General features: G+C 38.6%; 1 protein-coding gene across 1 annotated transcript; it reads left to right on the top strand.

Moving 5' to 3' along the window:
• The first annotated feature begins 8,482 nt into the window (after nucleotides 1–8,482).
• LOC140241470 (NAD(P)H azoreductase-like) lies at nucleotides 8,483–12,493 on the top strand. Its single transcript, XM_072321198.1, has 4 exons — nucleotides 8,483–8,777; nucleotides 10,610–10,767; nucleotides 11,535–11,748; nucleotides 12,183–12,493. Exons 1-4 carry the CDS (start codon nucleotides 8,483–8,485, stop codon nucleotides 12,491–12,493), a joined length of 978 nt encoding a protein of 325 aa, XP_072177299.1.
• Nucleotides 12,494–13,461: the final 968 nt, after the last annotated feature.

The following is a 13,461-nucleotide window of genomic DNA, read 5'->3' as shown; positions in this document are numbered from 1 at the left end:
ATTCTTGCATGGTCATCATTTTAGAACCATCCTAAGTAGTCAAATGAATAATTTTTGTCGAGAGGTTGAGCCATGCTTTCAAAAGCCACTGTGGTTGCAGATGAGCAAAAATGCCCACAAATACAGAGATTAACTGCCAGCTGTAATCACAAAAGAAATTTTCTACAGTTTCAAGGCAGCTGTTATGTCATAGGGAAACAAAGAAATGAAATCTATATTATTTGCAAGTCTGTAAACATACATATATTTTTTTAAAACAAATTGACCATGTGATATATTGATATGAGTATCATAAATGTGTAATGACACATTTTTCCGACTGTGTTTTGTTGCTATGTTCTCAGGTCTGTAGTTTTATTGTTGTTTTGTTTTTGCTCATTTTACTGTTTGTTTGCTCTTCCATATTTTATAAGTCAGTTTTTACTTCAGCTATATCAACTGATTTGTAAGGACTGAAAATATCTTTGGATTATTTTTTCAATTACTTCTTAGGCTTTTGTTTTTGTTTTTATCTTGATAAATCACAAGTTGACAATGAACAGAATTTTCTTGTTTTTTCTTCTTTTTTTTTTTGGAATGCTTCTCTGATTTAGCCAGATCACTTCAATTTTGTCATGTAAAATTAGGTTTACAAAATTGACTAAATCAGACATATGAATACATACAGTGAAGTCATCGATAAAATTTCCTTTAGGTTGTATATTTGTACTGTGTTGGGCTGTGGATGATAAGATAATGATAAAGCCGAGCAGTGTTGTATCCTTGTGGCTTACCAAGGGTGTTCATACGACCATTTCCACATTCCATGAACTGTCCATGGTACTATCATTGATGCTCTTGTATATCCCAGATTTCAAATTTTTCTCAGTTTTTCAATTTGAGAATAGCTTTTTTTCCTAAGGGACATGTTTGTCATGTGATTTAAATGTAAATATTGAAACTTTACTGTTTGATGTTAGTTTTCAACTTAACAATTTTTTATTTCTTCAAGACTTTAAAAGGACTGTACAATACAGGTTGAGGTGAGGATTCAAGTTGTAACGTTTTGCAAGATATTTAGAAACCACTCTATGAAATGTTAAAGAGCATACAATTCTTAGAGGAATCAAAAGTTTATTTGATGAAAATCAGTTTTGAAATGACTGAGATATCTAAAAACAAGGTAAAACAAAGAGATCCAAATAAAAGTTGTGGCCTCTCAATTTTATTAGGATCAATTTTTTGGATATCCCAGCCATTTCAAGACCAATCAAATAAACACTGAATCCTTCTTGAAATTACATGCTCTTTCATATTTCATAAGAGGTTCCTCATTACCTCACCAACAAAATGTTATAAACCTGATGTTAGGTCTCGACCAAAACTATACGATCATGATAACTTTGTATTGCATTGCTACTGCTGTATTATTTCGATTTGGTGTATTCCTTGTAATGCCATTGCTTGGCAAGGTCTTGAATGGTGAATCAACCAAAAATATGATTTAATCTTGATGTTTTTAGTGTTGGAAGATATTTGCACATTCCTATGAGAATGTTATCCTTTTATTAGCATTTAAGTGACTTCAAAAAATAAAATCATTTTGTATGTACATGATATGTGAATGTACTCAGCTGGAATTATCCGTATACAAGCATGCAGTGTCTTGCTCCGAGATAGGCAAGTACAATGTATTCTGTTTAAAAAATGCATGTTCCTATCATGTTCCTAGTGCTATATACAGTATTTCAAATGGATCTGTGATTCTGAAAAATAGGAAGAATTATCCTTAAACTATATACAGTGTATGTCATTTTTACACCTCCGCCCCAAAGGAATACACATAGTAATTAGTTTACTACATGTCTGTGTAAAGAATACATGTATATCAATGTTTTCTTTGTCTCAATACTTTTTTACATTGCAGGCTAGTGATGTATACTTTCCCTTGATTCTGTTTTCTGTAATTGCATCCAGAAATATGTGTATTCATGTAACAAATTCTTTTGTTTTCATAAAAGCATTGACTATTTACATGTTACTAAATTGAAGATGAACATGAGTAGATTATGTTCCGTGACATTTGCACCTGTGGCAATTGCTCCCATGAAATATCTGCACACTAAGCCGAACATAAATTCTACCCACAAACATAACCCTAATCCTAATCCTAATCCTAATCCTCAAATCAAACTAAACATAAAACCCTGCCACAACCCAAACCCTAACCAGAAGGCCTTGGAGAAAAAAAAAGACTGGAGCAATTATTGCAGGAGATAATGACATGTCTCTGTAGAATACTGACGTGGAAAGCAACTTTCTGTTTTGTCTCAAAAGTCTAGTGATACACTCTATTAAGTTTTGATTGAAGTAGTATTGTGGCATATTCTGCTTTCTTTTCTGTGAAGTCAGCAGAATGTTCTGTCAGGTTCATTATGTCAAGCAGATATGTTCCTACCCCTTTCAAGGTACTTTTGATATACAAAGTTAGCAAGGCAATTCATGGCTGAAACTCTTGTATTTTTAGCCTCTTTCTGAAATTTTGGACACCGTTAGTTGTAGTCAACATCACCAGTGAGAGCTTACTGGGTTCACTACCTATGCAACTGTTACTCTTTGCATGTTTTCAACCTTTTCTCCTCTGTGATGTCATATGAGAGGTTTGTGTTGGGCATTCTTGGAAGACATTGTGCAGTTATTCGGTCTTGATTGGGGGATATCCTAGAGATTTTGCCTGCCTTATCCACTGTGCTGATTGCTTGGAAAAAGAAACTTTTCAACATTATGAGTGAAGCAAGCGAAAGAGTGCCTCTATCACCTACAGGTGTGATTGATTATAGATCTGCAGGGGTGGATCCAGGAGTTCTGTAAAGGGGGCGCCTGTACAAAATTAAAGGGGGCACACACGCCCCCCCCCCCCCCCCAATTTTTTTTTCTTTTTATTTCTTTTGTTTTAACAAAAAATAAAGAGGAGCACACGCCCAGTGTGCCCCCTCCTGGATCTGCCACTAGTCCGGTACCAGTGATAATTAAGTGCTCAACCGTGCATTTGACCATCTTAAAACAACTTTTGCAATATTTATTGATACTCTCTAGAGGGATTATACATTTGTATTATTGTTTGTTGGGAAGAGAAAAGTGGATTTGCAAGTCCATATTTATGTAATGTAGAAGGAATCCTGCATTTCATGTTGGCAATCCCACATTTAAAGAAATACACTATTTGTTTAAATTGAAATTGAGGGAAACAAAGGAATGAAATGTATGCTCCAGGTGGGTTTGCATATTTGATGGCATGTATGTAGTATGATACACATGTAATTGAAACAGCTACACACACTAGGAATCTTATGTGGCATTACTTGATAGCTTTATCACATGGGGAAACATGCAATTACATGTTGACCAAAAATATCATTAGGTCACAATCAAAATGATATTTAGTGTGTGTGGGATGAGGAAAATTTGCACAATGTCTATTTTGTCTTACGGCAGTCCTGCTTATTGTAATTTATCTTGTTTCTAGACATCTTGATAGCTCAGTTAGTGTATAGTGATGATATTGCATTATATTGCCTTCTGAAGACAGTTTATGTGCAAAAGTGTATATATTCTTTACCATTATTTTAAATTCTTTTCTGCAAGAGTATTTTGGGACTGGTTATTGGGATCAATAAATTCTTTTCAAGATTATAATAAATCATGTGTACACCCTCTTTATTTACTGCCATTATGATAGCAACAGAGAGAGAGAGACATACATGTTTATATTAGGCCTATGTTTGGTAAGTAGGATGGTCGATGAAGTGTGTATGCTTACAATGCATATGATGCACAGAAAAGTGTGGTCTACTTCTCACTTTAAAGACACCTTGAATAATATTTTCAGATTTAAATATCTGAGCAGCAGGGTCCTATGTTCCACAAGTGTTTCTGATATTGTTTGGAAAAATGAAGTCACAAAACTGCTGTTGGCAATGATAGATAAATGCTTGTGAAAAGTTGAAATATGTGAGTGGTCAGCATTTTCTTCTTCATTTTCCAAAGAGACAGCTGTGTTGGAGTAAACAAGATACCGGATTTCATGAATGATTTAAAGGGGAAATGACAATTTCATATGTATCTTGTCAGGGGTGGATCCAGGAATTCTGTAAAGGGAAGGCGCCTTTACAAAATTCAGAAAGGGGACGTACGCCCCACCCCCCACATTTTTTCTTTTCATTTCTTTTGTTTCAACAAAAAATAAAGAGGGGGCTCGCGCCCGGTGCGCCCCCCTCGGGATCCGCTACTGATTGATAGTGACGGCATAATGTTTACAACTATTTTTGTTGTTCTTTTTTTTTTTTTGTGCCAGAGTGCTGTTTGTGTTTTCAACCATTTGATATCCACCTCACGGCGCAGTCAGCACAAGGAGATATCTTTTGATAGAGTCACCATAATGTTTGAGCAGAATCTTGTTTTGATATCGTACAATGTATCGTGGAAAAAATAGTCAGGTTGTGAATGTGACAAAAGACTTTATGGATGCCGATAGCAGTATTTCGAGACAATTAGTTCTCTTCAGCACTCAACTGTCGTGTAAATGTATAACAAATTCTTTTTCTTTTTTTTTTATTATTCCATAGTTATTACATATTCCACTTGTGCAAATTCAATGGCACATGTTGTATTTGACTTTACATTAATATCTCTTCCCCTGCTGCTACTATATACTACTTCTACCACTATTACTATTGCTACTACTACTACTATTACTATATACTACTGCTACTACTATTGCTATTGCTATTACTACTACTACTACTACTACTACTACTACTACTACTACTACATGTACTATCCTATTACTACTACTACTACTGCTGCTGCTGCTGCTACTACTACCACTACTATACTACTGCTATTCATAGGTACTATTATACTGCTACTTCTACTACTGCCACTTCTACTACCTGGCACTGCTACCATTACTATTACGACTATGACTACTACTACTATACTACTACTACTATACCGTTACTGCTACTACTTCTACTACACTCACATGTACTACTTCTTGATGAACACATCCAAGATTGAGTATACAAAGCCTTGCTAAAAATATCTCTGTCAATAAGCGTCATAAGTGTTTGCATGTCGGCTAGTTCATGCCAAATATCTCCTGCAATATAATCAATATGCTGTATAAAAGTGGATATTTTCGCGCGACTAATTTTTCACGCTCAGCGGGGTTAGAAGAGTTTCGCGTGTTTGTAATTCCGCGGAATCGAGACATCAACTACTGGAACATATGGCAAGCAAATATATTCGCGTGCTTTTATTTTCGCGCTAGTTTCGAGTTGCGCGAAATGCGCGAAAATTTCAACACCGCGAAATTTTCCACTTTTACAGAGTACACCGTAGTTCAGAGGTCTTTGTCCTCTGTGTGAGGAGGGTTGTCTCAAGGAAACTACATCAGACGTGTCGTCATCTCATCAACCACCAAATCACAACTGCTCAATGACTATTAAATAATATGTGTTGTTTGAAAGTTTGCATAGTGATGTATATGAGGAAGAGAGGTTTACGCGGGAACACCGCGTGTATGCAGTCCTTGAAAGGACCGTTGCTTGCTTAAAGAAGACCCTAGAAAGGAAGGAGTAGAGTGAAAGAGGGAAGTGGCATACGGAGAGTGCAAAGAAGGCAACTAGATCGAGGGGCATCGGTGCGGCCCTCTAGATGGGAGAATATAGGAGACAGGACAGTTGAAAGGAAGAACAGAGCGAGAATCGGTGCACGCGGAAGTCGGGGGGGGGGGGGGGAGGAGGGTGGAAGACGAACCAGAAAGGAGGGAGATGAGGAAGCAGGGAAAAGTTGAAAAATCCTGGAGAAGGAAGAGGGAGTAGTGTCGAATATGTCAAGTATATTCCCGAACGATTTATCACGAAACGACTATGATAGTCAACCAGTATAACGCTATACCAAGCTTGGGAAGCAGATATAAGAGAATGCATTATTGTAACAAAGTCGATTACTAGTATACTGATCTGTATTGAATGATATCGTATTTTGAAAAATGCACGTATGTATTTCATGGTATGTATAATAATAATTATGTGATTTCTTTTCATAAATGTAGGCTATGTGTATGTATGTATGTATGTATGTATGTATGTATGTATGTATGTATGTATGTATGTGTGTATATATGTATGTATGTGAATGCGTGTATGCATGCATGTGAGTTATGTATCTGACCCTACGTCTACCTTAAGTATGTTCAAAGATATTCTATTTATATGTATATTCATGTGTACATCATGATGGTGATGATGATAGCTTCTTGTGTAGCGCTGGTTTCCGCCTTTGAAGGGCACTCATGCAGCTTGACCCACTATACACTGCATAAACATCGGTGTTAGATCTAACACCATGGCCGTAAATCTAACACCAATTAAGTGTCAATATAGGGCCCCGCCCATGCAGGTGTAGAAAGTATGTTGCGATGGTGTTGAAAGTGTTCACCTGGCACTTTGTGGTGTTAATTTGAAACCGTAGTTGGTGATATTTTTGGCACTGCGCTGGTGTTAATTCAACAATGACACCGCATGGTGTTGATTTGATATTTCTGGTGTCAGTGTCAATGGTATAACACCCGCCCAGTGTCAACAGGAGACCACACCAACTAGTGTCACTGTGATGTAAATGTGTTCACACTTGTTTTTCTTTAAAAAATCAATTATCGGAAAGTTCTTGATCGTCTTGTTGAAGTTCAAAATCAACAAGAAGACAAGAAAAAAAAAAACAATTGTATATTTTGAAGTGACACCCGGAGGTGTTAATCTAACGCCACTTCGGCATCGGAAATTTAACACCAGCTCGGTGTTTCATATTTAACACCGGACATTTTGCAGTGTAGAATGTCTCAGCTTCAACTGTGATCTGTCAGTATGATATAATTGGGATATCTAATTCATTCATGTTATTTGTTCGTCCACTATTTTATAGAATCTTGAGCCGAGGCACTCCGTAAATTATCAGTATAATTTTTTTTACGATTGTTCTGAGAAAATCACATGTCGGTTGATTGAGCTCTTTGAAATACATTAAGGTGTTATTGAGCGCTCCGCGGCACGTTTTTGAGTGTGCGATCATCAGGCAGGTGGAAAGAAACAAGACGGATAAAAACAGAGGAACCAACGGAGCATGACTCATTGGGGTGGCTCTTGGGTGTGAAGTGAACTTTAGATTACAATGCGAGTTAGTACAAAAAAGAGAGAGAAATCCTAGAATGGCAAAACCTATGCAGTGACAGCGCTTTTTTAACAAAATGGGGGTATGAACACACCTGGTTATAGGAGGTGGAAGTGTAGCATGAAGTCTGCTGAATGTGTTTACACTGTAACTGGCGAAACGTGATAATTATAATTTATTGAAGAATGGCGGTCATGGTTTGACCTTAATACCATGATGATTATGTGGAGCTGCTGCTCGATGATCCGCGTAACAATTACATCTGCTAAAAGCATATGGAGTTTAAGAGTTTTTATTTCTCATGGCGAACTTGTGAACGACAACATTCGACTCTATCAGGAGTAGACAGACAATTTTTTTTTTTCGTAGTGTTCATTCGTCTCGTCGCAGGTTTTCAAAGGTTGCTAGGCAGCGCCACAATATTATCCTGAATGTGTTCCATAACGACAATAACTGCAATGGGAATTTTGCGGCCATTCCTGACAGGTATTTAGATTGTTACCGTGGAGGGTAACCAAAACAGGAACTCGCTGGAGTCGTAAGGCATATATAAAATCCCATCATAGCAACCACGAGTAGCGATTGCCGAATTATGCCTCGCTGTTTTTTAGTTACAATGCTCACGAAATACTGTCCATGCAGGGTGAGGAGACTATTGCGCCTCTCTCTGCTGTTATACGTTTGTAGATGACAGGTTGTTATTCCCTATACACCCATCTCTCCTCGTTGTGATGCTCGCTTCTCAATGATGAGATGGTTATATGTAAAATACGTCGCATTCCTTATAGCATCCTTGATGTCGAATGGGTTTTTTCTAGGTTTTTTGGAGAAATTACATCACAGATTTCCTGACGTTGAACTATATAGCTTTCCACATTTTGTATTTTGTCCTGGTTTTATTTATTTGATGTTTCTAAAAACATCAATCGCTGTAATAGTTCAGTAAGTGCAAGCACGGCGTAAGTTTCTTTCAACGGTGTGTTCAATGACTTCATTCGAAACCACAACAAACAAACTCATAACAGTTCATCTGCCTATAGTCGTGTATTGTGTCAATCATAATAATGCGCAAATGAAATGTGCAGATGCGACAAACTTGATTTCATGAACCAACAGAAGAGTGCGTTGCCAGTGAGTTGATAATACGCCAGGTAATTTCACAACAGCAAAAAGTAGGGGAAGGGGCGCAGAATGTCAACAGTTGAAGTGTAGTTAAGTCATCATCACTAGAGTTAAATAGGAGTGAACAAAGTACACTCAATTCGGAATCATGGGAAATTGTGGAGGGAAAAATGCGACGGCTCCTGCCGATGACGAGCAAGGTAGTTCGGGGGATGGTGATGGGGAGCAGAAAAAGGTGGTCGTCTGCGTTTTGGACTGCGCGGAGTCGGTCGGCTCGGCCACAGTTCGCGCCCTTTCCGGAAAATGCGGGGACACGTTCAGCATACGGGGAGGAGCGAAGGAAATCGACAAGGAAAAGGTTGCGCCGCTCGGAGAGCTTCCGGGAGTCACCTTGATGACGATTACCATGACCGATAAAGCTAGTCTCGGCACCGCACTCAAAGGTAAACTTTATGTAGTTTCTCTTTTCTTTTCTGACGCTCATGTTTAACCGGAATTGTTTTCTGCGACGGAGAGTAAACACTTTGTTCAGTCAACACTTCCCTAAACCAATCCGTGGAATAGTGATAATGATTATGTATGAAGCTTAAGAGGAAACAACATCCGACAGCAAATTTTTACTGTTCTCCTTTCATCGGAACCGATGTTTTTCAGATAGATTTGACGCAGTAGAAAATCATGTTTGTCATTGATTAATTCTACACAAGAACGACATTGATGGTTTAAGAGTGCGTATCGTTGCTTATTTGGGGTTCTTTTCTAAAGAAAAAATGATAGATGTACTAATTGCTTATTCAAATCACTTTCACGTCAATCCATTCTGAGTGTGGGAGCTTACTAACCCGTTCCCTTCTAGCTCATGAAATCCCCTATAGTTTTTAGCTGGACCCATCACGTTCCTGTCTGCATTTACAGTAAGTTATCCTTACTTTGCTTAAGTCGACTCGAAAAGTCAAAAATACGACTGATCGAGTGGAAGAAAACTTTTTACACGGATAGGTATTAACACGTGCTAATCATAATACATTTCTATTGTGTAAGTCGAAATTCACGTAACATGTTTGTTTGATGTTTTTGTGGGGTTTCTTTTTTTTTCCGGGGACTTTTTAGATTTGACTTACTACGCGAGTTTGACTATTCGCTGACTGCCCCAATGACTATCATTCGTCTGTTCGCAGTGACTTTGTTTATGAAGTTGCCCACGTCGTGTGATCATGAGTTGACTAACTTATGTCTGCGGTCATACACGCACACTACCACTATACAGTGTATAATTAGCTGCACCCTCTTCTTACTACAAAGCTGAGCTAAATAGTGCTTAATAAAAGATAATCATCGTCGAGTCTCTGTGACAACTGTTATCAGTATCAATAGCCGTCAACAGCGTTATATTTATCATTCGTACACTGCAAAAAGTCCGGTGTTAAATATGAAACACCGAGCTGGTGTTAAATTTTCGGTGCTCATTCATGGTGTTAGATTAACACCTCCGGGTGTCATTTCAACATTTAAAATTGTTTTTTGAATAGTTTCTTAGTTACTGCACTTCTTGTTAATTTTGAACTTCAACAAGACGATAAAGAATTTTCCGATAAAGTACTTGATTTTTGAAAAAATCTGTAAATACATGTATATTTACACCACAGTACCAGCAGTTGGTGTGGTCCCCTATTGAAGCTGGACGGGTGTTATACCATTGAAATTAACACCAGCAATATCAAATCAACACCATGGGGTGTCATTATTGAATTAACTCTAGCGCAGTGTCAAAAATATCACCAGCCACAGTGTCAAATTAACACCACGAAGTGCCAGGTGAACACTTTTTAACACCGTCACAATTTTCTACACCTGTGGGTGTGGTCCTCTATTGAAGTTTGATCGGTGTTAGATTTAACACCCATGGTGTTAAATCTAACACCGATGTTTTTACATTGTAGAATAGCTTGTCAATAAGGACACTTCAACAATATCTTACCTTAAATGAAAGGGGGAGGGAGACAAAGTGAAGAAACTCGCACCTGAATATCTTACCGTTTACGTGTAAAAGCTTGGTGCAGTGAAGGGTACTTAATAGTAGTGCGAGAAAAACAGTTTTTGCGGCCTTTTATCAGTGATCGTGTTTATATTCAGTTTGCTTCTTTTAGAAACTACTGAATTTTTTAGAGAAAGGAAGAAGTTCAGAAAACAGAAAAGGAAGAATTATAACAGCTGAAAATAATAAGATTCACGTCATGGTGACACCAATGCTTTCTTCACAATTTGTACATAATAGGCGTTAGTGTTGCATTCATAACCCTGGCCCCAAGTGAAGACCGAGTCGATGTCATCGAGGGCGCCTTGGAAGCTTGTAAGGACGCGGGAGTGAAGCACGTCGTCCTCGCATCCTCGACGTCGGCTGGTCTCGACATCGTTTTCGGAAAACAGTGTGGAGTAAGTTGATATTATTGCAGATTCTCTAAATTAAAACTCTTTCCGGGCTTTTCAAAGCCTTGTTTTTGTCATTGCTTTATTGTTGAGTAATTAAGTCTTTACCTTTGTACAAACAAAATACAGGCCCATCGCCCTTCGTCGAGCGCTTGGTAGAGACAACTCTCTGACGCTTCGAGTCATAAGAAATACAGTAATGTTTCTTTATGTTTCCTTATTTCTCCTCTGTATCTGTACAAATAGGCCTCAAACTGTCTGTTTGTATGAAAAGAAATACCATAGTTATGAAAGTAAAAACTTATTCTTTATATTCTTCTGAAATGGAAACCAATAGCTCCACATCATCAACACCTGATTAATAATTATTGCTGCCGTTGAAAGCTACGATACCAATCCTCTCCCATCTGTATAATTTGTGAACATATTAGGAAAGAGGAGTGAAAAATAATTATCACTCTTTAACCAAAGCGAGAAAATAATGAGATTAATCATCAAACAAAAGTGAAATATCCCTGCTATTTAGGAGGTCTCCCTGGAACTATCTTGTGATCTTGTGTTCACACAGCCCAGCAAAACCACATTTTTTTCAGTTTACAACTTTGTTAAGCCTTTTATGCATCGTCATAATTCATAAGACCTTTGTTTATCTTGTCGTTGCCATAGTGATATTCCTGTGGGGTTGGTCGTTATGTCCTGCGGGGGTGACTGCAAGAATATTAGTACAAAGTGTTGAGCTCGCTTTCAATCTTACATGTATTTCTCTCCATCAGGAGATCGAGTCCAAGGTCAAGGAATCCGGTATTCCTTGCACCGTCGTCCGACTTCCTCTCTTCGTAGACAGCTACTTGGGCTTCAAGGACGGCATCGTCAACCAATCCAAGATCTGCTGTCCGGTCGATCCGCAGAAGTCGCACTGCCCCGTCCTGGTCGACGACGTTGGAAAGGCTACCTCCGCGATCTTGTCGTCGTTTGAGAAACACGCTGGTAAATACGGGGGAAGTGTTTCCCCCTACGAATACTACTGTATATCAATGAGTGTAGTACTGAATACTTACCTTCGTAAAACGGCAAGCCGCAAAGGTCGATATCTAAATTTTACTCGATTTGCCACGATTTTGATCATTAACGAGAAAAGTGAATTAAACAGGCAATTGTTTAAAATAACTTGAGGGAAACAGACAACATTAGGCATGTCGATGTGACACATTTGCTCTTGCAACAATTGGTCCGGTCTCATTTTCTCCAAGGACTTAGGGTTAGGGTTGTGATAGAGTTTTAGGTTTAGTTTGATAAGAGGATTAGATAAGGTATAGGAGTTATCTTCATGTACACTCTATCCTTCTCTCGTACCTGTTCATCCTGCCATCTCTTTCTCTCATTCATTTTTTTCATTTGTTTGGGCCACTATATTCCTTTAGAAAAGACCTACAACCTGGTCGGCCCTCGTCATTCTTACGGCGAACTCGTTGATATACTCGGAGAGGTGTTGGAACGCAAGATCGAGTACGAGCGCGTGCCATACGAGTCGAGCAAGCAGTCCCTCATCAGTGCTGGCATGGACGACTGGCAGGCTGCCGGCGTCGTGGAAGTCATGCAGCTCATCGACGAGGGCGCCCCAGAGGCCGACATCGCCGAGACGGGAGATTTCAAGAGCATCACCGGGGAAGAGCCGACAGAATTGAAGATTTGGGTGACGAGCGTCAAGAGCGAGTTTCAAGCGGCAGAATGAAAGAAAGATATACATGTACATGTATGATATTTTGAAGCTGTTAATTGACGTTGCACGAACTGCTGCTGGGGGGATTGTTCCAGTTTTGAATTACCCTTTGACTGAACGTCCTGGCGTCAACTCTCATGTGTTGCTTCTGGATTTTGAATTGGTGTCCTCCTGTACTCTGATGTGTTGCAAGTTGGAAGATTTCTGTTGGGTTGATTCTTGACGATGATCATGATGATGTTTATTCATAACCGAAAATGTAAATTGGAAGCATTTATTATGTACTATATTGATGTGTTCAAAACATTTAGACCATTTTGCTCATTTGAAATTATCGTATACCTAATGAAAGCGACAAATTAAATCTTTGTCACCACGCATCTATCCTTTGTTTGCGCGTGAATGACAGAGACTGTTGTAACCGAACAGATTAGGTGTAAGCGTTTGTGTATGTGCATCTGTGTGAAAGAGCGAGAGAGACAAGGGAGATGTAAAACTATATCATTGTTGTAAAATATAATGTCATGCGAAAAAATAATATGTACAACTTTAAGAACACTTCTGAGCAACAATAATCAACCTGTTACTGCCGATGACAAAAGTTTGAAGATTTTTCGAACCTGATTTTCGCGACACAAAGCCTATATTTTACCCTGATTTTGTACAGCAATTCATTGATCGTCGCGGATCCATTGTGTCTTGTTTATATTTTGCTGGGGGAAATAGTATCACATCTCCCTATCTTCACGTTTCCGTCCGTTTTGTTGTTGTTTAGCACAAATTGTACAAAGGCATAGATTGATGATGAAGGTGGGGGGGGGGGTGGGCAAACAAACGAGGTGCCGAGTAGCTGATAAGATAGAATAACAAAATGGGGATGTCATTTAAATTTGGCACCTTAACTGTTTACTGATGCCTGCTAATTCCTAGAATAATTTACCATAACACGCTGTTTAGATCACTATAGACACTTCGGACAG

Source organism: Diadema setosum, chromosome 18, assembly GCF_964275005.1.
Source record: "Diadema setosum chromosome 18, eeDiaSeto1, whole genome shotgun sequence".
NCBI lineage: Eukaryota > Metazoa > Echinodermata > Echinoidea > Diadematoida > Diadematidae > Diadema > Diadema setosum.
This window is presented reverse-complemented; position numbering and strand designations above follow the sequence as displayed.